This window comes from Pleurodeles waltl, chromosome 3_1 (assembly GCF_031143425.1).
Source record: "Pleurodeles waltl isolate 20211129_DDA chromosome 3_1, aPleWal1.hap1.20221129, whole genome shotgun sequence".
In the NCBI taxonomy this organism is placed as follows: domain Eukaryota; kingdom Metazoa; phylum Chordata; class Amphibia; order Caudata; family Salamandridae; genus Pleurodeles; species Pleurodeles waltl.
The window spans coordinates 1,914,874,911-1,914,899,652 of record NC_090440.1 but is presented as its reverse complement, the minus strand read 5'-3'; the positions used below and the strand labels follow the sequence as shown (position 1 = coordinate 1,914,899,652).

The 24,742-nt window shown below is 42.4% G+C and overlaps 1 protein-coding gene across 2 annotated transcripts in view; it reads right to left on the bottom strand.

Annotated features, from left to right (window-relative positions):
- Nucleotides 1–24,742, bottom strand: part of LOC138285763 (apoptosis-inducing factor 3-like) — a 328,578-nt gene that overhangs the window by 128,298 nt on the left and 175,538 nt on the right. For both annotated transcript variants that reach the window (XM_069226119.1, XM_069226120.1), the window contains one exon: nucleotides 17,572–17,658. In XM_069226119.1, coding sequence (XP_069082220.1) covers nucleotides 17,572–17,658 — 87 coding nt within the window. The remainder of the gene's footprint in view (nucleotides 1–17,571; nucleotides 17,659–24,742) is intronic.

Genomic DNA, 24,742 nt, shown 5'->3' with positions numbered 1-24,742 from the left:
ACAGATGTGGCGCACATCGCAGGCGAGGGTCTACAGGAGGGGTGATAAACAGTAAATTATTATACTGGCAGGCCACAAAGCCCAGGGAGGGTTGACTGATACCTGAAGAGATTGATAAAGCAGGAGTGTCGCAGAGCACTCCTGCAGGGATAGCAGCAGCCTTTGCGCAGTATTATGCTGCACTATATTCTGCGGCACCCAAGCCACAGATGGAGCTAGATGAACCATTGTTACACGAGTTGTCCCTACCGAACATCCTGGGGCAGGAACAAGGGGCATTGGATCAACCCATCTCGCTGGAAGAGATAGACACTGCTATCTCTGCATTAAAGGCTGGGAAAAATGCCAGGCCCGGATGGGTATCCCACAGAATTCTATCCCAGGTTCAAAGACCTTTTGGGACCCCGACTGCTTGACCTATATGAGGAGTCGTTGGAATTGGGTGCCTTCCCAGACCCCTTAGAGCAAGCCACCATAGTGGTCCTTCCAAAGACGAAGCCACCATCCTTGTCATGTGTGAATTACAGAACAATATCGCTGGTCAACGGGGAGCTGAGGATATATGCAACAATATTAGTATTAGAGAATCGTCTGTGGAGGGTTCTAGGGACTCTGATTCACCCAGACCAGTGCGAATTCATGCCAACCCGTAGCACTAGACAATGTATAAGGTGCGTGAACATCGCGTTGGCACATAGATATGTGCTCCAGGGACCCCTGGCATTGATACTAATAGATTTTGAGAAAGCGGTCAACACTGTCGACTGGGGGTACCTACGGCAGGTCTTGGTCAAAGCCAGTTTTGGTGATAGATTCTGGCGCATGGTGAATTTACTAAACCGCTACCCAACGGCCAGGGTACTGGTCTACGGGACGGTATTAGAGATGTTTCCTATCTGCAGAGGGACACGGCAGGGATGCCCAGTGTCACCTCTTCTCTTTGCCTTGGCCATTGAACCATTAGCTTACATGATCGGGGGTACCCACTGGTGTTGGCCGCAGTTAAGAAGACTGTATAGCGTTGTATGCAGATGATGTGATGCTATATCTGTCCATTCTGAAGGGGAGTGGTCCCAGATGTCTTTATCTCCTGCGTCTGTTTGCAGAAGTCTCCGGACTGGTGATTAATCCAATGAAATCTCTTTTGGTTCCGTTGACTGGGTCCCGAGAGGCAACTGATTGGCAATCTGAGCTGCCAATGAGGAGACTCAGCATCACGTAATCAAAATAGCACTGGATCACGACTTTTGTGGGTGTTAAACATCATGCCTCTTGTTCGTAAAGTCAAGCCGGACTTGAAGAAGTGGAGCATACCACCCCTAAATATTTTAGGGCACAATGCCTTATTCAAAATTCTGGTGTTTACCTTCTCGAAAACCTCCCAATACAGCTACTGTCTCAGTGGTTCAGAGAAATGGACACTATGGCCACTGCCTTCCTTTGGCAGAAAAAGAGAAGGCGCTTTGGCAAGATAACATGTCAGTGAAGCACTTACAAAGGTGGGTTGGGGATGTCAAATATACACTGCTACTACTTAGCTTCTCAGGTCCTTGTGCTCCATGACTGGCTTACGGAGGTGGGCAAACCTGACCTACCGGCTGGAGCTCACAAGTCTGGGGTTTTCCCGCATTGTGGATTTGATGTATGGTGGACCAGTGTCACAGAACCTCCCTGAGGTGACCAGACTGGTGTTTATGGGATGGAGGGAGGCACAGCGGCACACAGTGTGATGAAAGAAGTTAACACACTAGATTCCGCTATGGAGGGGGACCTGGTTGGGAGAGGCAAGTGCGTTAGAGGACTTTTCAAAATGGAACCAAATTGGCATAACTGTGCTTGGTGATGTGTGGGAATTGCAGCAACGATACACGATGTCACACACCCAGTTCCATAAATATTTACAGTTGTGACATGCACTGAAACACCACATACCTGCGGCCACCACAATTCTGGAGTTTCATCCAATGTAGGCAAAAGTTTGGATGGGGGCATGGGCAAAGGTGCAATCTCCCAAATATATTGTTCAATTGTAATAAACGCTTATGAGCCACTCTGCCCCTGAGATGTAGATGGGAAACATGGGTGGGGCCTATGGACGAAGATGACTGGCAGGATGCCTTAATGGCGCTCCAAGTAACCACCATTTCGGCCAAACTGAGACTGGTGCAAACATACTACTTGCACTGTGCATACCTAACCCTGATTGCACTATGGTGGGCTCTGGTCCGTACCCCGCTGTGAACGGTGTGATGGCTCCCTAGTGGACTTCTTTCACATGACATGGTCTTGCCCAATTATAAAACACTGTACAGCAACAATAACATCCACAACTTGGGGCGGTAGATCAGAAGCAGTTACCTCTGTCAGGCGGCTCACAAGCATGAGTGAGTCTATGATCTCGACTTCGATCAGAAGCAGAACTAATGTTGTTTCGTCCGATGTTCAGTGACATACAGCTTTGCTTCACAGACCAAGACCGTCTTCGGGGTCAGGAGGGCGCATTTCTCACATGACTTGGAGTCGTGTCTCAAGCCCAAAAGCCAATGACATATTTGCTGCAGGTCTGTCATCAACATTTGTTCTTGACTATCGGGACAAAGTCTAAATCCTATAGTTGTGGAAGGGGACATTTTTCTCTTGCACACTGGTTACAATTTTTGGAGAAAAAAAACGTCAGTTCAACCAGAAAAAACGTGGACCAGAGGCCCAGATCCGCTTTTGAAGGTGTGTATGCAGATCTGCTTCGTCATTTCTGGGGCACAATGGAATCACTGCAGAGCTGCCTAGAGCCACCTGCTGGAGCACAGAAAGCAGTGCTGTGAAAGCTTTTCGGATCCAGTCTAGCACATTGGGCACATTCTAAAGGTGAGAAATCTGCGGTCAAAAGTATCAATCTGAAGTGAGGAGTTATTTACGCTCTGTATTGCAGCTCACAGGAAACAGTACAAAGGGATGTCCTTACACTCCACTAAAGACCCTGAGCTCATTTAAGGTGAGAAGACCCTTCTCAGACCGAAACTAAAATACTGAGGCAATGGTGAGGATTATAGAGCAAAAGATGGTTCTGAAAAACACTGTAAAGTAGTGGAGCACTGGATTCCCAACTGAAAGGAGCCAAAGATACATTGAATAAAATGCTTGCCTCCAAGATTTGTTCTATATGAAGTCTTCTGAAACTGGAAAGATAGACTCAAATAATGGATAACTGAGAAGAGGTGCCCACTTGACAGCTGAGATGGAAGAGGTGGTCACAGACAGACCTGCTGGGACTGCATGATGTTCAGGTGCGGCAGCTGAACAGAAAAGCTTTAGGCTTTCCCAGGGAAACCCCAGCAGACATAGCTAAGGTGAAACAATGGTTGGATGGTTTCCCTGTGAGGCTCAAGGTGGGACATGAGAGAAAGCAATCTGTTTTTTACAGGTCGATCTCATCAGGCCTTTTCTGGATGGTATGAGAACGGAGAATGGGTGGTTCCTGGTCAGGAGGGGAACTGTGAGTTGAGTAGGCCTCAGAACTTTGGGGCAGATGTGGGCCAACTAGACCTAGGATGGTTCTCCTTTAGTTTGAAGGGGTAGGGTTAACTGGGAGTAAGCTCTGGATCTGTTTGGATGTTCTTTGCTGGTTGTAACGCCCACACTGACAGTGTTGGGTGTTTATTGTTTTGGTTTGTGTGGAAAGCTATGGAGCATTAGGCCATGGCTGATTTATATAAAAAGCTTCTGTTTTTCCAGGTTATGCATAGTAAACTGATTTGAAAGAAAACGTCTGTCTCTGCCGCTTCTAGCTGTGGGCCCAAATTTCATCCAAGCCCATTTTTTGCCATAATAGTGTAACCTGGAAAACATCTTTTTAAATCAAAATGCAGTGGTTATCCTTTACAGAGGGCACATTTTCAGTGTAACACCAGGGCTAGTAGGAATTTGAGACACTGAACGCAGGTTGGCGCCAGCAGGCACAAGACTCGGGGAAGAGCTGACTACGTCTTGTTGGCTCAACCACGAACATAATAAAACCGTAATAGGTTTATTCAATACAACTCCTCAGTTCTGCTATTCAACAGCAGCTTCTCATCCAACTATTGTCGAGCTTCGTAACAATCCTATCCTAAAGTTTTACTATTAACATCATAAGAGGATTCTACCAAGATACTACAGCACAGGATATAACACAACCTCTCATTTTAATACGCGTAATGAAATATGTATATTTGATTTAAAAACAAAAACATGTTTACACATAATAATATATATATCTAAATACAAACATTCTAAGCCATGGGGATATACCTATGTAACCATATAGTGAAGCTATTTTCCCTATACAAAATCTTCAAACTTCATAGGTATAACTTTAGACAATTTTTGATCTTTGCTCACATTTACTATTGTTTTCCTCCATCCTCCTATACTTTACCACTTTTCCATTATCACCTTTTCCGTTTCCTCCATCCTGATCATATCTCACTTCTTCAACGTTTTTATCCACAACAATCTTTTCATTTTCACCAACAAATCTGCTTTAGTTCCAGAAAGTGGCAACCTTTACTTTAATGTAATTCTTGCCAACTTCAACTACCTCTGAAAAACGTGTGTCACATTTTCATACTGTCCATGGACACATCACTATAACATTTTGTCTAAGATCCACGGGGGTAGATTTGTCAAACCATCACTTATACTTTTCTGGCGTCCTCCTTATATTCTTAACAGACTCACCACTGTCCACTTTACTTCTCAAATCCACTTTGCCAACTAACAACAGAGTCTTACGTTTATTGCCTTTTAGAATTTCAAACAGGGTATACTTTGCTGTAACATGAATAGTAATCTTGTAGGACCACATCATCTGATTAACATACTCAACGAATTGCCTATTTGTATTTGCCATCCATATACTTGCCTTGATGATGCAGTTTAACCTCCCTACTAAACCCTTTTGCCCTGGGATTGCAAACAGCTGTTTTCCTGGGCACAATGTTCCGGTCTGCCAAAAATCTTTCCATTTCATTTGAGCATATCTGAGGGCCATTTTCTGAAATTAATCCTTTTGGCTACTTCTCGCTCATAAAAACCTTCTTTCGGAATGTTATTACCATCCTAGAAATTATATTTACAACAAATTCAATATACAACTACCTTGAAAAATAATCAATAATTACTATAGCATACTTATATTGTACTCCAAGTTTTTCCATTGGGACCTGAATTATCCACAGCAACTTTTGCCCAAACCCCCATGGGAAACTTCACAGGTTGCAAGGGTTGTGTGCGAGTTTTATGCATTTGTTGGCTATTGTCACACTATAGCCATTCTTTAACTTCACCTACATTTCTCTATCCATACTTAGCCACCAAAATATCTTTCTTAACCTGCTTTTGTTTCTGCTGTGTCCTATGTGACCTTGATGAACCAATGCAGTGGAGTTGCTTCTTGAAGTCTTGGAGGGATCAATTTACTACTTGTTCTCAGACCCGGCATATCTTCACTCAACTCATATTTAATGCACATTGCTTATGTTTGCAACCTACTCCTGTTTCAAGATACTTTCTACCCCAGTGTCCTGGCAGTGCACAAGCTCTGTTTTCATCCTTGACAGACTGTCAACAAATCCATTATTCTTACCTTTTACAAACTCCACAAAGAAATTAATTTCTTCCATGTTTGCCAACCACCTTGCAATTCTAGATGAAGCAAGACTGGATCCTCTTGTGGTCAATAAATAAACGAATGGTTTGTGATTTGATCTTGCACAAAATGAAATACCCTAAACATACATCCTGACGTGTCTCACTTCCCAAAATACAGGAAGAGTGTCCCTTGCAATCACTGAATATTGCTTTTCAGAATCACTCAATGTGCACGATGCATGTGCAATAATGAGTTCTTCATTATCTTGGATTTGGCTCAAAAATGCCCCCAGGCCATTGGCACTTGCATCTGTAGAAAGAATTTTGTTTTTGATATTAAACATCCTTAGAGGTCGTTCATCTGTGATCTCATGTTTGATATTGCCAAATTCTGGTTGACACTCCTGACTCCTTATGTACTTATTGCCTTTAGCAATTCATGCATACTTTTGGTCAGAGTAGCGAGGATTCTAACACATTTTTAGTAGAACTCCACTACACCACTGAAAGATCTTAAGTCTTTCTTGTTATCTGGAATAGCAGCATTCTACAAGTTATCAATTAATTTGCTGTGCAGACTAATTCCATTTCCATTAACGACATGACCTAAATAGGTTACACTCTCAACCGTCAACTTACACTTTTCGGCATTGACAGTTCGCCCATTTCGTTCCAAAATGCCCAATACCTTCTTCAAACGTTCATCATGTTCTAGCGAACACTAAAATATCATCTTGGAAGTAACATATCCCTGTTGTATTGCAAAATAACTTTTGCATTATTCTTTGGAAAATGGAATTAGCCAAAGCTAGGACAAATGTCATGGCATTCATGTCAATCAATCAATCATAATAATTGTAAAGCACGTCAAGTCACCTGCTAGGGTCTCAAGGCGCGGGAGGAGTAAGTGAGAGGTCGTCGATGAATGGAGGGGATCAGGTGAAGAGCCAAGTTTTGAGGTCCTTTCTGAATTGCAATACAGTGGGAGATCTTCTGAGGTGGATGGGAAGGGAGTTCCAGGTCTTGGCAGCGTGGTGGGAGAAGGATCTGCCACCTGCTGTGGCCGTCCAGACGCGTGGGACGGCGGCAAGTGCAAGGTCGGCGGAGGGGAGCGGTCTGGTGGGCGTGTAGAATCATGTGAATTTAAATGCCCCAAAAGGTGTAACAAAAGATGTGGCAAGATGGGGGGTGCAAAACAATTATGTGATACACTGTAGACTGATAGTGGAAAACCAACCTGCGCAGCCAACAGTGGGCAAAATCTCACTTATATTCGGGGGGGATTGCCTTCGACCCATATAACATTACTGCGATCTTGACAATTGATACACATCGTCCCTGAAGACCCAATTCACATACGACAACCACAGGAACAAAGCAATCAGAAGATTCAATTTCTTCTATAATGTCATTTTCACATAATTTTTTATTTTACCTTTAACTTGTCTTCTGACGCTAACAGGAGGACCTTAACTTAATGCACTTTTAGTTACGGTTTTCTTTTCAGTACCATTTTGTGTTGAAACCCTTCAATTTTACCAAATTCTTACAGAACATGTTGGGATATCTTTTTATCCAACACACTGACTCTTCAGAACTATCAACCACTAAAATTTGTTGCGCTGCACCTGGTCTCAAATGCATTCAAAGAGCAGATTTATGTAGCCATCCTAAGATGGGCACTCCCTTCTCGGTAATAAAAACCCTTCCTTGTATCCTTCTGTTTTTAAAGACAATATCAGTCAAGAAATGCCCACTCATTTCTATTCACTCGCGACCATATATTCTCTCAGATGTTAGTTTTAAGCACCACATTTTGTTCTAGTCTTAGCAGTTGTTGATAGTCTTTGTGGGATTCAATATTATAATGTGCTTGTGTTATGGGAGGAAGAGTATGGTTTGCCCTTAAACCCTCCTTGCTTTAACTGTGCAATAGTGTTTCTTATTTTCTATCAGTCATTTTTTTTCATTGCCAGAACCTAAAAAATATTTTTAAAGCATCAATCTGTTCCTTCCATGACGATTTTGGCTCCCCTGGATGTGCCAGAAAACTTGCAGGAGGTACCATGTGGGACATGGTTAACAAGTACGCCAATGCTTAAACAATGTGTAGAATTGTAATTGAATTGGGTGACTAAATCAACTAACTAAATAATAAAGTAGTCACCATAGACTTACAGCTGGAAGATCCAACAAATAGCTAAAATAATAAATGTCATCAGTATTGTCTGTTATTAATACTTGCTCCCTGATATATTTGAACACCTTTCTCTTTACAGTCTTCTACTAATAATATACATGTACATTTCTTGTTGTATGGCTTATACGGATGATGGGAGTGCCTACTTAAAATCTATAATACTGTTCTCGAAAATAGGCAAAATAACAGATCCAGAAAATATCTTAGGAACCGTGACAGAACGACCGGAGCTGTGTGAAGATTATGAAAGACCAGTGGTCCTGTCAAAGTAGTTTCACAGTGTGTTCCCAACCCCAATCCAATATGGCCACCACGCTGCGTGACGCTCACGTGCTGATGCCACAAACTGTTCTCTGATTGATGGTGTTAGGAAAACGTTCCAGCAACCATCTCTTGTAGTGAAAATAGGTAGGTTTGACCAGTGACTTTGTATTTCACCACTAAGGATATTAGTTGTTTAATGTTCACCAGTTGCAGATTACATTTTGTATTCAGTTTAGCTGCCTATTGGCTTAATCATGGCGTTAGACATTACATTTTGTATTCAGATTAGCTGCCTATTGGCTTTATCGTGGTGTTAGACATTGCAGTTAAGACATTGCAGATGAGCTGTGTTTTTCCACATGGTAAACTAAGATTGTGTTCTTTGTATTTTCTCTTACTGAACATGATAAGGAAGCGCATATTTTTTGTTTTTCTTCAGAGCAGGGAACAGGTTGGTCTTGGAAGAGGGAGCCTTGAAATCTTGGCCAATTTTCAGCGTTATTTCTTCCAACTCTGACCTAGAGTAGCCAGCGTGTTTTGAATATTAACATCTGAGAGCCTTTCAGAAGGCTTTTTCCATAATTGTTTAAGCTGCAAAAGATGGCCCTAATCAGTAGCGAGGGGAATTTTCCGAGACCTCAGTCAGGATTGGACGTCAAATGCCTGACATTTTCCCGTGAGGGTGGTAATCTCTTTCTCGCAGTTGAACAGGGGTCATCAACTTGCTGGCATGAGAAAGATGAAGAGCCTTAGCAGGCTCTACGGTGATGAATTTTGACTTTATTCTTTGCTTTGCAATTATGCTATAATATAATCACATATATTTGCTGTGTACATTGCTGTTGAGAATCACTTTGATATATTTTCCTTTCATTGCTGTAACTATTTTTAAATGTGTGCCTCCAACCTACTTATCTCCTTTTTTGGAAACCTCGTGGTGGAATAATAATAAATGTCTTCTTTAAACCAAGAATTGCATTCCAGAGATTTTGGTCAGCTCGGTCATTAGTGAAAGCAAAATATTACGGCGTATCGTCAGTCTGAAAGGGGAGTTGTAGATTGGAAGTGCACAATTTAAAAGTGTCAATATTTTTTGTTTTTTTTGTTTCGAGAATTAAAGGAAGCACCACAAACAATGTTTGAAAATGCATGTGAAGTTAAACTGCCTTATGGTGTTGTGACAAACATGTTTTCTTGTTTATCAGGACTTTCTAAGTTTTGGGATGAGTGCTTGGATAAAACACAAGTGTTTTCATATTTAGAAAAGGTGCTTTTTGAACGGAATGATGTCCCTTTTGTTCTTGACAGTTTGGATACTTTTGTCTGCTTACAGAAAAATACATGAGAGATGTAAACAGTTAGAACACGAAAATAAGAATTTACGTGAGCAAATTAGCCAGAACAATTTATTGCAGATAAAACTGAAATTTCAAAGCTGTTACAGGAGAATCTGGCTTTTCACATTCCAGTAATGAGGAGGTTAAAAAAGGTGGGGGCCAGTGTGAGCCTCATGAGAAGAGCATAGATCTCCGTGTGCAGAGCAGCCCACAGTTTTTGGAAGGAGTTGAAATGTATTCTTTAAAAGATTACATTGAGGGAGAAGTTACCAGTATATTCAGACCACTTTTGCAGAGTACGATGTGTATAATTAATTCAGACAAGACAGAGGTACTGTCGCAAAATGTGCAGTTTCTGGGAATTCAGTGGAATCCAAAACATAGAGAGATGTTGTTAGAGGTAAAACAAAAGATTTTGAAATTTGCTACTATTTGCACTAAGCAAAAGACACAGAGTTTCATAAAATTGTTTGATTTTTGGAAACAGTATAGCCCTCGTCTGAGCAAAATCTTAACCCTTTGGTACAAAGTAACTAGGAAAAAACATGAGTTTGAAAAAAGTGAAGAGCTGCTGCGTACTTTTGATTTGGCAAATGAAATAATTCAACAGACTTCAGATTTGTGCGCAGTGCAAGAGGGAAATATTAATTTACATGTAACTGTTCAAGGACAATATGCAAATTGGAGTATGTGGCAGAAACAAAGGAGGACAAGGCTGCCCCTGGGGCTTTGGACTAGAAAGCTACTTGACTTTGTGGAGCGCTATACTCCTTTTGAAAAACAGCTTTTGACTTGTTATTGGGTTCTAGTGAATACTGAGCAAATCACAACAAATTATAATGTAATTCTGAAACTTGAAATATCAATCATGCAGTGGGTGATAAGTTCACTTAAATCTCACTCTATAGACCATGCACAAGAGGCTAGTATCATACACTGGATCTGGTACATACAAGACAGGGCTCGAGTAGGACCAAAAGGTACTGCAGCCCTACATGAACAGGTGTCAAAAGCCCCTTTACAAGATGAGGAGAGGGTTCAGGAGGTACCACAAGTAAAAGAGTCACCAGTGAAATTGAGTGTACCATTTGAATTCTTGTCCCCTGAGGATAGAAAGCATGTTTGTTTTACTAACGATTCATTGAAATACGTGGGTACTAAAAGATAATGGAAAGCAGTGTTATACAATCCAGTTACTGAGAAGTTGTTGTCTACTACAGAAGAAGGAAAAAGTAGCCAATATGCAGAGTTGTACACTGTGTGTGAGACTTTAAAGCAAGAGCTGCCTGAGACTTGTCATTTTTACACTAAATCTTGGTTCACTGCCAATAGATTAGCTGTTTGGCTTTCCACATGGCTTGCACATAACTGGCTCATTCATTCAAAGGAGGTGTGGAGCAAAGAGTTGTGGCAGGAAATTTGGGAAATGTTAGAACAGAGTAAAGTCATAGATGCTCATTGTCCCATTGACTCATTAGAACGCTGGTTCAATTCCTTTGCAGATGTCAAAAACAAAAGTTCAAAGGCAGAAGTGTCAACCCAGAATTCTGACCTGGTGGGGATGAGTAAGTGGGCTCACAAGAAATGTGGACACCTGGGAGAGAAAGCCACTTACAGGTGGGCAGAGATTAGAGAAGTTTTCCGAGACCTCAGTCAGGATTGGACATCAAATGCCTGACATTTTCCTGTGAGGGTGGAAATCTCTTATTCGAAGTTGGACAGGGGTCATCAACTTGCTGGCATGAGAAAGATGAAGAGCCTTGGCAGGCCCTACGGTGATGAATTTTGACTTTATTCTTTGATTTGCAATTATGCTATAAAATAATCACATATATTTGCTGTGTACATTGCAGTTGAGAATCACTTTGATATATTTTCCTTTCATTGCTGTAACCATTTTTAAACGTGTGCCTCTGACCTACTTATCTCCTTTTTTAGGAACCTCGTGGTGGAATAATAATAAATGTATCCTTTAAACTAAGATTTGCATTCCAGAGATTTTTCTCAGCTCGGTCATTAGTGAAATCAAAACATCTCCACTCGTGTTAAACACAAAATGCAAACAATAGAATTTTGTGCCAGGAATGGAGGCTTTGGATTATGTTTATCTTTCATTTACAGCAAAAACAAAGCAGCCAATACCATAACAGGACTAAAACACTACATTTCCCAAGAACCCTGTCCACCCACTCTATGACCCACCAATCTGATCCCATCAACCTGTATAAAGTCCACATAGCTTAAAGTCCTTCCTCTTTCTTTGCTGCAGACACAGCACGAGATAAGTGCCATTTATCTCTATTGTTGTTCTGATTGTGTTATTGGTATTATTATTATTATTGGTATTATTTGCAAGTAGCGCAGCAGTGAACGATATCTGTGCTTATAAGTGCCTCAGTAAGGGCTACAAATTGTTTCATCAGTGTTATGCGGCACGGCACACCTTCATGCTTTCAGGCGCCTTTAATAGCATTGCGTACTTGGTTGTGAGAGTGTTACTGACTTTGGCATTTTTAAGCACAAATACCTGCTCGTTCAAGGCTGAATTAGCTCCTTCTGAAGCAGGTGAGTAGGCGAATGGTCTGTTGTTTGGAGACAAGTTTGTTAAAGATCTGGCCAAATATGTGCCCACCTTTTCTGCTTTAAATAAAGCTCGAACTTCAATTTACAAAGTCTTTAACAGTGGCCTTTTTGCCAGGGCTGGTCGATTCCGAGGTCGAGTGTCAGGCCATGGTTCTTACAAGACCTCCTCTAAGGCCTACTAAGCCAGCAGAGGAAAAGGAAATCCCAATTACCATGGGTCCACGAATATCTACCCCTCATGTAACAGAGAAGGCGGAGGCCTGTTCAACAGAGGCAATGCCAGAAAAGGACAAACAATCCATGACACCTTTTATTGAGGTAACAATCATTCCTCTCGGGGGATTTCTATAGAGGGTGAAGTGAGTATGTTTTCCTGCAACTGGCAACAGATTACCCAAGATTCTTGGATCTTGGAAACAGTGAAAGGGTATCACCTGGATTTTTATGCAACTCCTTTTCAAGAGTCCCAGCCTCTCCCACTCCATTTTTCCCAATAAGAGTTTTTTTCATAGATCAAGAGATCGCATCCCTTCAAAAGAGAGTGATAATTCAAGCTTGCCCGCACTCCAGAGGCTTCATAAGCATGTCTCATACAGAAGAAAGAGGGAGGCTCTTGCGTAGTCCTCAATCTCCGTCAATTAAATTCTTGGATTGTTTACAGACATTTAAAGATAAAGGGCATCCACCTCATATGCAACCTGTTACAAGATGGGGATCGGATGGTATGTCTAGACCTGAAAGACGCGTATTTGACAGTCCCAATTTTTGCTCCCCAACAGAGATTTCTTCAGTTTTTCTGGCACAAACAATATTACAATTTCTCAGTTCTGCCATTTGGGCTTTCCTTGGCCCCTTGGTGTTTCATCAAGTTGAGATGCCCAGTGGAGCAATGGCTCAGAGAAAAAGGGTTACACCTGATTGTCCTTTTAGATGACATTATTATCATGGCCCAACAGTGTCAGACAGTGCTTCTGCATCTTTCCGGGACAGCTCAACTCCTTCTGGAATTGGGCTTTGTCATAAACAAAGAAAAATCCCATCCAAGTCCATCCCAGAACATAGACTTCTTAGGGTACCAGATGGACTCGGTGTCAGCCCAACTCTCAGACAAAGAGAAAGAATTCAAGAAAGCATTACCTTCTCCTTCGATTTCCTTGAGGGCACTTGCCTGACTAGTGGGTCTACTAGCATCTTCTATCCAGGCCATTTTCTCAGGCCCGCTCTGTTATCGAACCCATCAACAACTAAAAATTCTTCATCTCTGCAAAGGTCTTTCGTATTCGGAACAAATAACATTGTTTTAGGGGGCCAGGACGAAGATCTCCTGGTGATTGACTCATATGGACACCTGCAACAGCAAGGTGATTTTCGCCTCAGTTCCTGGAGTCAGATGTCAGCAGATGGGGCTGGTGTGTGAGATGCAGACAATTGGAGACAGGGGGCAGATGGTCAGAGGAGGAGCTCAAGTATCATGTCAATTGCCTGAAACGCCTCTCAAGAAGATGTGTTGTATCCTTCTCCAAATGGATAACATTTCAGCGGAGAGATATAGCAACAAATTGGGGGGAATTGGTTCTCTGCTTCTGGCGGAAATAGCCAAAGACTTCTGGCACTATTGCCTAAACCATCAGATTTCAGTAACAGCCGAATACATCCCGGGTAGAGTGAATGTGATTGTGGATTGGACTTTTTGATTCCTTAGAGATTCCAACAACTGGAGACATCATCCTCGTGTATTTCAGTTTCTGAATCAGTTATGGGGCCCTTGCCATATAGATCTTTTTGCTTTCTGTATGAATTCTTATCTTCCTCAGTTTTACAGCTGAAGGCCAGACCCTCTTTTGGTGAGTTAGGATGCTTTCCTCCAGTCATGGATGGGAGGATTGATGTATGCTTTTACCCCCTTTGCAATAATTCACAGGGTCCTCTCTCCGGTTTGCCAACAATTAGCAGAATTGATCGATGGGCTGTCCTCATCCCTTAATACTGGAGGACCAGTTGTCCCTCATGGAGTGGAGACTTTGGGGAGTTATGAACAAGTCTCAGGCATTTCAGAACAAACTACGTTCTTCCTTTCCCAATCCTGGATCCCCAGTACTCATAAGCGATATGCATCAGCTTGGAAGTGATGGGTTGGTTGGTGCTATCAACGAAGTGTGGATCCCTTGGGGACCACTGTGCAAATAATAGCTAATTGTTTAGCCCATTTAGCTGCTCAAGGATTTTTTATCAGCCATTTCTACAGCCCATCCACAGATAAATGGTAAACCAATAGGTGAGCCCCCCTTGATATGCAAATTACAGCACGGTGTGCTGATGGTACAGCCTCCAAATCCCAAATATTCAGTTCTTTGGGATGTCAGTGAACTGCTCTGCCACCGCGTAGCTCCACCAGCAAGTGAAGCCCGTCTGTCTTGAACTCTGACCCCGGTCAGAAGTTCGAGGCCCTCCTCTGCACCTCATCCCTGGTGTCTAGTGGGAGAGCTCTCCATCTTCTTCCTTGTTTTTCTCATTTTCCTTATCATTCCTCTCATTCTCGCTTCTCTTGCTCTCTTCCTCTCTCTCATTCTCCCTGCCACTGTTGCCCCCGCCCCCCTTTTCGTGCTATTTCCCGCTCCTGCCTCCCAGCTGTCCTCTCTCCTCCCCCCTACTTAATTGCAGGCGCTGCGTGGTAGGAAGAGCAACCTCACTGATCTCATCAGGATCCAATCCTTCCTCTCTGGCAGAACTTAACGAGTGAGACTCACCCCCTTCCTCGCAAGCCCCACACCTACCACCTGCAGAGCTCCCCAGGGATCCTCCCTCAGCCCACCGCTGTTCAACGGCTACATGGCCCCGCTGGCCGCCATCATCAGAAGCTACGGAATCAACATCGTCGCCGACGACACCCAACTCATCGTCTTCCTATCTAAAAAACCCAACACAGCCAGACACAACTTCCACGAAGCCATGGATGAAATCGCCAACTGGATGAGAAATAGCTGCCTTCAACTCAACACGAACGAAACAGAATTACTCATCATGGGCCCTCAACCCAATGTGTGGAACGACTTCTGGTAGCTAGCCACCCTCGGAAACCCGCCCACCCTCATAAACCAACCCCGCAAACTCGGAATCATCCTTGACTCCATACTCAACATGAACCACCAAATCAACTCCGTCACCTCCACCTGCTTCCGCACCCTACGCCTCTCCTATGCTAGACTTTCAAATGGAACCCCCTCAAACACAGAAAGACCATCACACACGCCCTCATCACCAGCAGACTGGACTACGGCAACGCACTCTACACCAGAATCAAAAAGAATCTCACTCGCAAACTACAGAACATCCAGAAAGCCACGTCAGACTGGTCCTTGACCTGCCTCGACACTGCCACATCTCGCAACACCTTTGCACACTACTCAAAGAGAAACGAATCACCTTCAAGATCCTCAGCTATGCACACAAAGCCCTCCACAACACCGGACCAGCCTACCTGAACAAGTGACTCAACTTCCACACACCCCACAGAGCCCTACGCTCAGCCCAGCTCTCTCGTCGAAGTACCCCGCATCAGGAAAACCAGAACAGGGGGGCACTCCTTTTCCTACCTCTCAGCCACCACCTGGATCACCCTTCCACTCCACATCAGACAAACCACCCTTCTCCTCAACTTCACAAAGGGACTGAAGACTTGGGTGTTTTATGACCCACCTCACTGGTGGACGCTACACATCCCCCCAGCGCCTTGAGACCCTTGAGGGTGAGTAGCTGTGCTTTATAAACACTGATTGATTGATTGATATGGTTTTAAAATTCTTACAAGCTTGGCCAGCCAACATGGACCTTTCTAGAAAATAACTGTCTGCCAAATTGACACTCTTATTCTGTTTAATTTCTTGTCAAAAAGTTTCTAATGTCAAAGCACTGGATATAGCAGGGAGTATTTACTATCATGGGAGTCACCTTCCGTATTTCTAAACGTACTAAAACTAACTCGAAATGTATAATTTATCCAATTTTTGTTTAATAATCCATAACTGCGTGTAGTCACATGTATCAAAGTTTATAAGGATATTACACATGAGTTGAATAGAGATCATGGTGGCCAATTATTAGTGTTTCTCCAGAAGCTGTTCGGTATCTTTGGCGACCTTAGCCAGCTGGGTCAGATGGCATTTAGGAGAAGCAGGCATTGATATTTATATTTTTCAAGCTCATTCACTGTTTTAGTTGAGTGATATACATATATACATATACTTGGGTATATGTTACTGCTGTCTTCCCACCCAATATGATGTTTGAAAGTCAATACATTTGGGATATTATGATGAATGTTCTTAGTTCTGATGTCAAACCATCTTAGAAGTTGGATATTTTTCACATGAAGTTCTATAAGATGTGAGATGGCGCTCGAGCTCGGAAGTCAGGTGCCCTGATGCCAGTTAAACAGTTCAATGCCTGGTTTGAAACTGAGGAAGACAACCCGAAGTATAACAGTGGTAAATTTGAAGTGGAGGTTGTTTGACTCAGTTGGCTTCCCACTTCATACGTTGATTAATGACACTTTAGTCTATTTGCAAAAAAAGAGGAAGGACTTTCAGCTATGTGAATTTTAAAGAGGTTGATGGGACCTGATTGGTGGGTCATAAAGAGGTTGGACAGGGTTCATGGGAAATGTAGTGTTTACCTTCTCTTATGTTATTGGCTGCTGTGTTTTTGCAGGAAATGAAAGAGAAGCATAATCCTTGTCTCTGTGTCCTTAATAGAATTTAAAATTCTTGACGCAAATGCAAGAAATGTTTTTATTCCAAAAACAAAAGTAATACTTGTGTGTGGTGTAACTTCAAAACTGCTGCCCAGGGTAATTAAGGTTACACCAACACCAGTAATTTGAACCTGCTCTATAATGGTAAGCGGAAAGATTGCTGGCCACTGCAATAACTGTGTGCTAGATGAAAGATAGCATAAACACCTATCTGATGGTATCCGCAGTTAATTAGAATAAACTCAATAATTTGTTTAAATGCACTTGATGATGCCAGACAACATGTGTTGTGCCCAGTACGCTGGATCTGAGCCCATTTAACTACAGCAGCCAAATTAAAACTTAAGAATTGTTGCTTGTTATAAGTTGTTCAGTTACATCTGAAATAAGTTTTAAAAGTACCTTTTGTATTGGATACAACAATTCATCCTTTTGTATGCTGAACAAATCTGCACTGCAGGGTTCTTTCCGAATAGTTCACAAATCGTTGTCAAAATGTTGTAGTATCTTCACCACTGAAGAGGTCCAAATGTAGATTCATGCAGAAACAGGTTTATACAAGACAACTGCCATTCATCAGCATTTTCCCATCCAGCTATTGTCTAGCTTCACAACATAGCATTCCTATCTTAATGACTAGTCCTATCCTACAGATGACATCATAAAAGGATTCTACCAAGATGCAATAACACAGGATATAACACCAGCCTCCCAGTCTCAACCCACCATTTTAGTCCATCCCACTGTGTCCTCATTTCAACTTGATCTCACTGCTGGTACATATCTTCTGCTCCCCCACGGCATCTTACCTCTTTCTCAGTCCAGACTTCGATACTGTGCATATGGAAGAATTCTGCAGACCTCAGCTCGAGCTCGGCGACCCGGACGTTCATCGCCTAAAGAGGAGTCACACAACAAAAGGTTAAAAATTAGCAGTCTGCACCTCCCTTTCAAAACAAGGGTCATTGGTTTACTGAAATGATCTTTGCAGCTCAAGGTCACAATGCAAAGCAGAGAGGCACTCTACCTTCTTCCCCACAACGAGCCCTTGTGGGTGAGCGGATGTGTGCTGGTAGCATCGGATGCAAGGCAATGTGCCTGTGTGCCTGACAGCTGAATGCTCAGACTGATGGAAGGAGCCTAGAGGGAGTCAGGACTCAAAGAATGAAGATACTAGTGGAGAAGGGTGAGAGACTGGAATGCAGTGACAAGAGAGTTCAAGACCTAATCTGCATTAATTTTGTAGTGATGATTGGCGCCCACTCAAAGGCTTACTACATTAGGTAATCAATTACACAGCCACTGATTTTATCCAACCCAGTTATTTGACTAAGGTGTTCACCTGCTTACATGTTATTATAGGTAAAGATCTCTTTCACATTTACATAAAAATACAAACAGAACACAACGTGTTTGTCTGTATTTTTTTTAAATCAGAACATACACAATGTAGATGATCTTTATAGTGTCTCCTTCTGTAGTTTTCTTGGGTGCCAGCCCAAAATTTGTGCACAGCTATGTTATCTATGGCTGCTGATAATGCAAACACTCAACAACCACATAGGTAATGAGGGTACACTTTTAAACAGGGAAAATATTAGCTGCAACTTCCTTTTTTCACATAACACAAAATAAATATGTATGAGAGCAAGGTGACCCCAAAATATCCATGTGCGGGAACACAGTGCCTGTTGTGATCATGAGAAGCGGTCTGGAGATATCCCTCCACCTGACTCACAATCAAAGCCATAAAGTTCCCTGGTCCATGCGTTCCATGCTCAGTGTCTTGCTGTCAGAACACATTTTCGCTTGTTTAATGATCCAGTGCCTTCTATCATGGTCAAGGGCTGTTTCCTCCCCTTGCACGTCTCCTACTGTTGTGTAGCTGGCTGTGGTTCCTCTCTTAGTTTCATTATCTTCCTCTCTGCCTACAGCCAACATTCCCTTCCCTTGGTCCTAATGCATTTCTCTGGCTGTCTGCATCCTCTGTTGCGCACACTTACTTTACTGTGCTCTTTTTTTCACTTCTGTGTGGTCTCCAGCTTTTATCTGGTCTCTTTCCATGTGATTCTAGGTATAGCCTCTGGTATCCAGCTTTCTCCTGCAGTATCCAGCCTGTTTTCCTTTTCTTACATTTTCTGCCCGGTGTTGTTAGGTCTCGCCTAGAGACAGCACATGCTGTTAGTAGACGAAAATACCTATTGTCAGCTTACAGTGGGCTTTGAGGCCGCCCAATATTTACCACTGGTTGGCTTTATCATAACTCGCATTTGCTTGCTTCATATTCGTTACCTTGTGTGGGCTTTATTTCCTCTTTTTGTGTTTGTCCCTCCCCTGATGTATAGCCTTATTAATTGTGCCCATCCACTGCTTACTTTTCAGGCAGTCCTTTTTGGTTTAAAAATTCCACAAGTGTGTGTGTTTTCTAGCTGACCCCTTCATGTAACCATTCACCTCGCTTGAGTGTCTCTCTCTCTCGCCAACGTGCTTCTTTCCTTGCTCCCCTCTGTGATACGTCTACCTTGTGTTCTTTCACCCTGTGTTGGTTTCTCAGTCTTGTGCCTCTCCCCCACTCCCACAGCTTCACTTTGCTCTTGCTCGCCCACTTGCTTTTCTCCCATTGCTCCACGTTGCTCTATCCCCGTTTGTTGCCCTCACTGCACCCTCCATGTTTCCTATTACCATCCATGTCCCCAGTCTTGCTTCCCCCAGGCCTCCTATTACTTTCCTCCCCTACTTAAGACACACCGTGTGCAAAAGGAAGTAATCCAAGTCCTCTTATTTAAAAGAGTCCCATTCACCCCTTCATCATCCTTCCATATAGCTATCCATCCATTCACCCTTAAATCCCTTCACGTTTCCATCCACTAACACACTGCTCTATCCAACAATACTTCTTTCCATCAAACCATACATACATCCTTTCATCTACCCATCTGTCAGTCAGTCAGTCAGTAAAATTTCTTTCTTCAGCAAAATGCCATAAAAGTACAAAAGTTTAAAATGCTGTTACATTAAATATGAAGCAATATTCGGCAAGCATGTCTCAAATTTCCAGAATACAAAAACTACCTGCAGGTAGGTATAGCAAGAATCCCACAATAATACCTAAAATACAGTAGCAATATCATGGTCAAAATAAAATCTGATAAAATTACACCTTTGATTAATAAATATCTGCTTCCACCATTTCATATCGTTTCCTAATTACAAAAGCTAATCTAAAAAAATGTAAAACAGAATAGCAAATTTGATTGATGGCACTTTTTGAACATACATCAGGGCATCTTTATAGGAGAGAACACAAAGTTTCCATAAAAAAGGCAGTATAAAAGTACATCTAGGAGCCGAAGAATGAACAGAATAAAAGAAAGTGACAGATGCTTTGCTTAGAAATAGTATTGCAAGGACAATACAGGAGTACTTTTTGCCAGGTGCTTTGCTTGGAAAGGCCACTCTAAAGTGAATCAGATTTAATCTAAATAAAACAAGAAGGCAGTATGATGAGGCGCTTAGGAACCAAGTTAAATAAGGTTCCATCAGAAACGTAGTAGAGAGCTGGACATATGGATCAAACATTTTCCGATTCAAAGCTCCCGGTAATCTCAAATTCATAATGTACTCAAAATATTGTGTTTTAACCAATAACTTGGCACTTAAAGGCAAGAACTCTGGATGAGTGAACATACTGTCGCGTAGGCTCTCATTATCCTAATGAGACTACTGGATTTTTGGGCGGCAAGATCGTTCGCAGTGTGGGGGACTAAGTCTGACCCACGGTGAAGGACCCTTGTCACCCCAAATCCGGGTTTTGCTCTGGCTAACTAGCAGTACCTCATCTCTCGCAAGGGAAGAGACAATTGGGCAGCCGAGAGCATGACATCTTAGTACTTCCCAGGGAAGTCGTGGTCACTCAGGTAACAACCGGTTCTCTCATACACAACGCGGTCTCATATAGAAATGACAAAGGCAGTTTATGTTTTAAAGATTGATTTAATAAAACGACTGCATTTTAGATAGCAAAGCGTGAGCTGCAATAACCAGAACTACACAACACAGTAGAATTAAAATAGTAACAATGAGAGTGAAGCACAAGAATAAGGCTATCATAGTGCAACTAGATTATGTTCTCTCTAAGTTATATTCTGAGCATAGCATGTGAAGCTCTAAGCCTGCCTTTCAGGTTCCCCCGGGAGGACATCAACCCTCACACCTGAGCAAAGGCCTGTAATCGGCATCAGCATCTGCAACGGGGCAGTCAGCATCTAGTTGTAGGTTCCTGGTCGGAATCTCCCTCTAACGTATACTAGGACTAGAAAGTGTTTTTATAACTAACACGCAGATGTTCTAAGAAATGTCCCTACGTAAGGATGTGTACTTTCTACGAACACTAGAGACTAAACTTCTACCACATTTACCGGCAATGTACCAGACTGTAGCCTTGACTGAAGCACAGAGCAAGCAAGAATGTACTGTTTGAGAACACAGTGCTGAAGTAAGCTAAACAGTGTGATAGAATGAAATAGAAACAAGACAGTGAAACTGGTTATTGTAAAATAACAGTGCAAGGTTGAATAAAATGCATCTAGGGCAAAGTGCACAGAGGCCTAATACGTTAAGCTAACGTGCATAAAGCTACTTTAAAAATGGCTACACTGCACCCTCCCCTTGTCGGTAGAAAGTGGTTTAAGCCAAAGCTAAAAATGCCCTAAGCTAAAATATAATTAAAACCCTATCAAATTTCAACAAGTTAAGAGAACACCAAAGCACATTAATCCTCAATTTAAAAAATGAGCATGCAGCAAAATGCCGAATTCAAATGGCAATGTCAATTTAGAAGAAGTTCAAATCAAACAGTGGTCATGGAAAGCAGGAGATTCTCCACTTCGGCAGATGACAAAACCGGAAAATCCACGCCAAAGACTATCAAGGAGCAGGTGTATTCCAAAGCCCCAGTGTCAACCAAGGCGGCATCCCGTGCAGAGCCTGTGAACACGTTAATATCAACTTCCTCCAGGAAGGGTATCTCGTAATCAGCCTCTCGAAGCAAACGCAGCCGCAGCGTGCATGTCTGGTAATGAGCCCTCAGTCGGACCATCAACAGATCAGCATCAACCACTGGGGGGCATTGCTGTGAGAGACAAACGTCCAGTGCATGTTCAAAAGAGCACCAACGGCACCGAAACATGGGCTGCACACAATCCAAAACGGGTCTGAATGACAGAGACCAGCCACACTCCAAATGTTCCAGGAGTGTTGCTCCAAAGTGCTGCATCATGCGTTCACGACACAGCTGCACTGATGGGAACGCACACATTCGTCCTTGTTGCGGCGGGGCAGCCATTGCGGAAAAACAACAGCAACAGCAAAATGCCGGCTAATAAAGCCAAAGTTATCGGAACTCCCACAAAAATGCTTCCGAAAATTGAATGAATAGCCAAAGGTATCAAACCGAATATGGAAGAGAAGGTATGAACGAAACCTACACCAACGGCTTTGAAAAAATGTGCCACTCCAGCAGTGCTGGAAGCATTAAATATACATCCCACGAGTTCACCAAAGAGGCTCGGAAAATTGGTATTTAACAGGGACTGTATTTCCGCTGATGACCTTGCCACCTGAAGTGCGTAGGTCTCGCGTGCAGATGTAAGGGCCACATGCTTCTGAAACAATAAAGCCTTCAGTCTACCTAACTTGTCGAAATTCACCTTTGAAGTAGCAATGTGGGGCCAAATATCCACTACCTCCCTAAAATTAATGGGGGGAAACAACACACTCCCGCAGCAAGTAACGACCTTAGTGACCGAAACAACGTAAACTATTTCGGCCCTCATGCCACAACACTCTTCACTATTGAGGAGGACGTAGCTGCCGTTTGATAGCACCTGGAATGTGTGTTTAATCAAGGGGACCAGAACTCCCTTCAGATAGCAAGCCAAGTTCGCCACCGAGGCATTACACGCCCCATGCAAGGACAGCTGCTTACAAATCATCGAATGGCTGACTGAAGTCTCGCGTTCACTACCACTAAGAAAGACTTCTTTCATGCCATTGAGGCATTTGTACAAGAAGGGAAGCTCCCATACCTCATGAATGTAACTATCTCCCAACTTTTCATATCTGCCTACCGGAACATGTTTCAAACAAGAAGTGAATTGTAACGTAGAACTAGGAAGATTAATAACCCCGTGTATCAACCACTCTGCACAGGGAATCTCGGCCTCGGTAAAAGGCAATCTTTCTAACTTTTCAATGTTGAGCATGACATAAGTCGCCTCTTTCTTAGCCATTATTTGTTGTTGTCGCGCTAAATTAAAGGAAAAAAATATTTCCCTGGCACTGATGTGCTGCCACAGAACGCGACCCGCCTTCAATGTCTGAAGCGTCCAACCCAACTGCATAACGGACCTGGTCTGACTCTGTCCATGGTATAAAGAAGACATATCAGATCGTATAATGTCTATAGCAGAAGAAACAATGTTGTTAATTGTATATATCCGGTCGGACAAGGTGTGAATTCCATTATCCACAACAGCTAATGCTTTTTTCCGATTTTCCTGATCTATCTGCCTTAACCGGGCTGCAGCCTCTTGTTGGGAAAGTTTCCATATTTCATTGTATACTTCATACAAGAAACGCTTCCTACGTGGCGTCTTTGGGCCTGACAAAAAATCTTGTAAGTCAGTGTCATTAGACAGGAAGGTGAGATGTGTCTTAACTGCATCTAGCGAGGATGATTTTAACCATTGCTGGCACAATTTTCCCACACTATATATTGTAATTATTTCAGCATGTTCTGGTGATATATAGCGAGGGTCTGGCCTACTCGCCCGGAAACCCCCTGAGGAGGTGACAAAACGTTGATGACACCCGTTGGTATCTATTGGCCACAATAACCACCTGCCTGGACGTGTCTGTGAAGCATTAAATGTACCATTCTGGACCCATTCACTAATCTCACTAAAAGTTGCATTTGTGTACTTTTGCCATTCATCAAATTTTGCAGGGGCAGGTATACTAGGCATGTTCAATTCTCTGATTGTAGCTAAGCCTAAGCAGCTAGTCTGTTGTACTGTTTCATTTAAAAAAATCATTTGAACGGGAATGAGGCATGCTCTAAAAAATGTTTCTCTACCCTTCGTTTGCCAATTTTTTGTTCCCCAAACACTTTTCAAATCCACATTTTTTGACCAATATTCATAACCTTCAATTGATGACCAGTAAACAAAGGAATCCGAATATATAAATTTTGTGTTGGTCAACAACATTTGTTTATCCTTAGTCGGAGTTAGCCTAAAATAATATGACTTAGCATTCATTTGATGATGCCCAGAAAAATACTTAAATTTGTCAAAATAAGTTTTAGAACTCCCTTGCGGGGGAGTTGGGCAATGTTCCCATTGCTTATAGTCAAATATTGTTTTTGGACTACTTGGCTTTATGTATGAAGTGGTGCCCATAATAGTTATAGCAAAACATGTCACCATAATTCTCTTTAAATTGGTAAACATCTTCATTTTCATAGACAGAATAATATTGTAATTCTGTCATCATTGAATCAACTGTCTTCACATCCCAATCATCAGATACAATGCCTGGTATTGCTATATCATTCATAGATAACTTTAGCACATACAGTATTTGAATTATTTCAGTGGGACCATATATATCAAACATTACTTTATCCCACACAATCCCATCCAGAATCGGCACTGCAGAAATGTTCACAAAGGACAAGTCTCTTCAAACCCTATGTGATGAAAAATGTGGTTTCAACACCTCCTCCACCTGTTCAACCGCTGATCTCTCAGGAAGAAAATGACCATGTATCAACAGAAAAAAGGTAATGACAAACCCAATCCAAAGAAAAAATGCTAGCATAGTCAATCAAAGCCACAGATATTTCCATGGAAAAACAAAATACGTGTCTTTAAGCCAACGCATCAGCTTATGTGGACCTGACAGGTCAGTAGTTGAAGA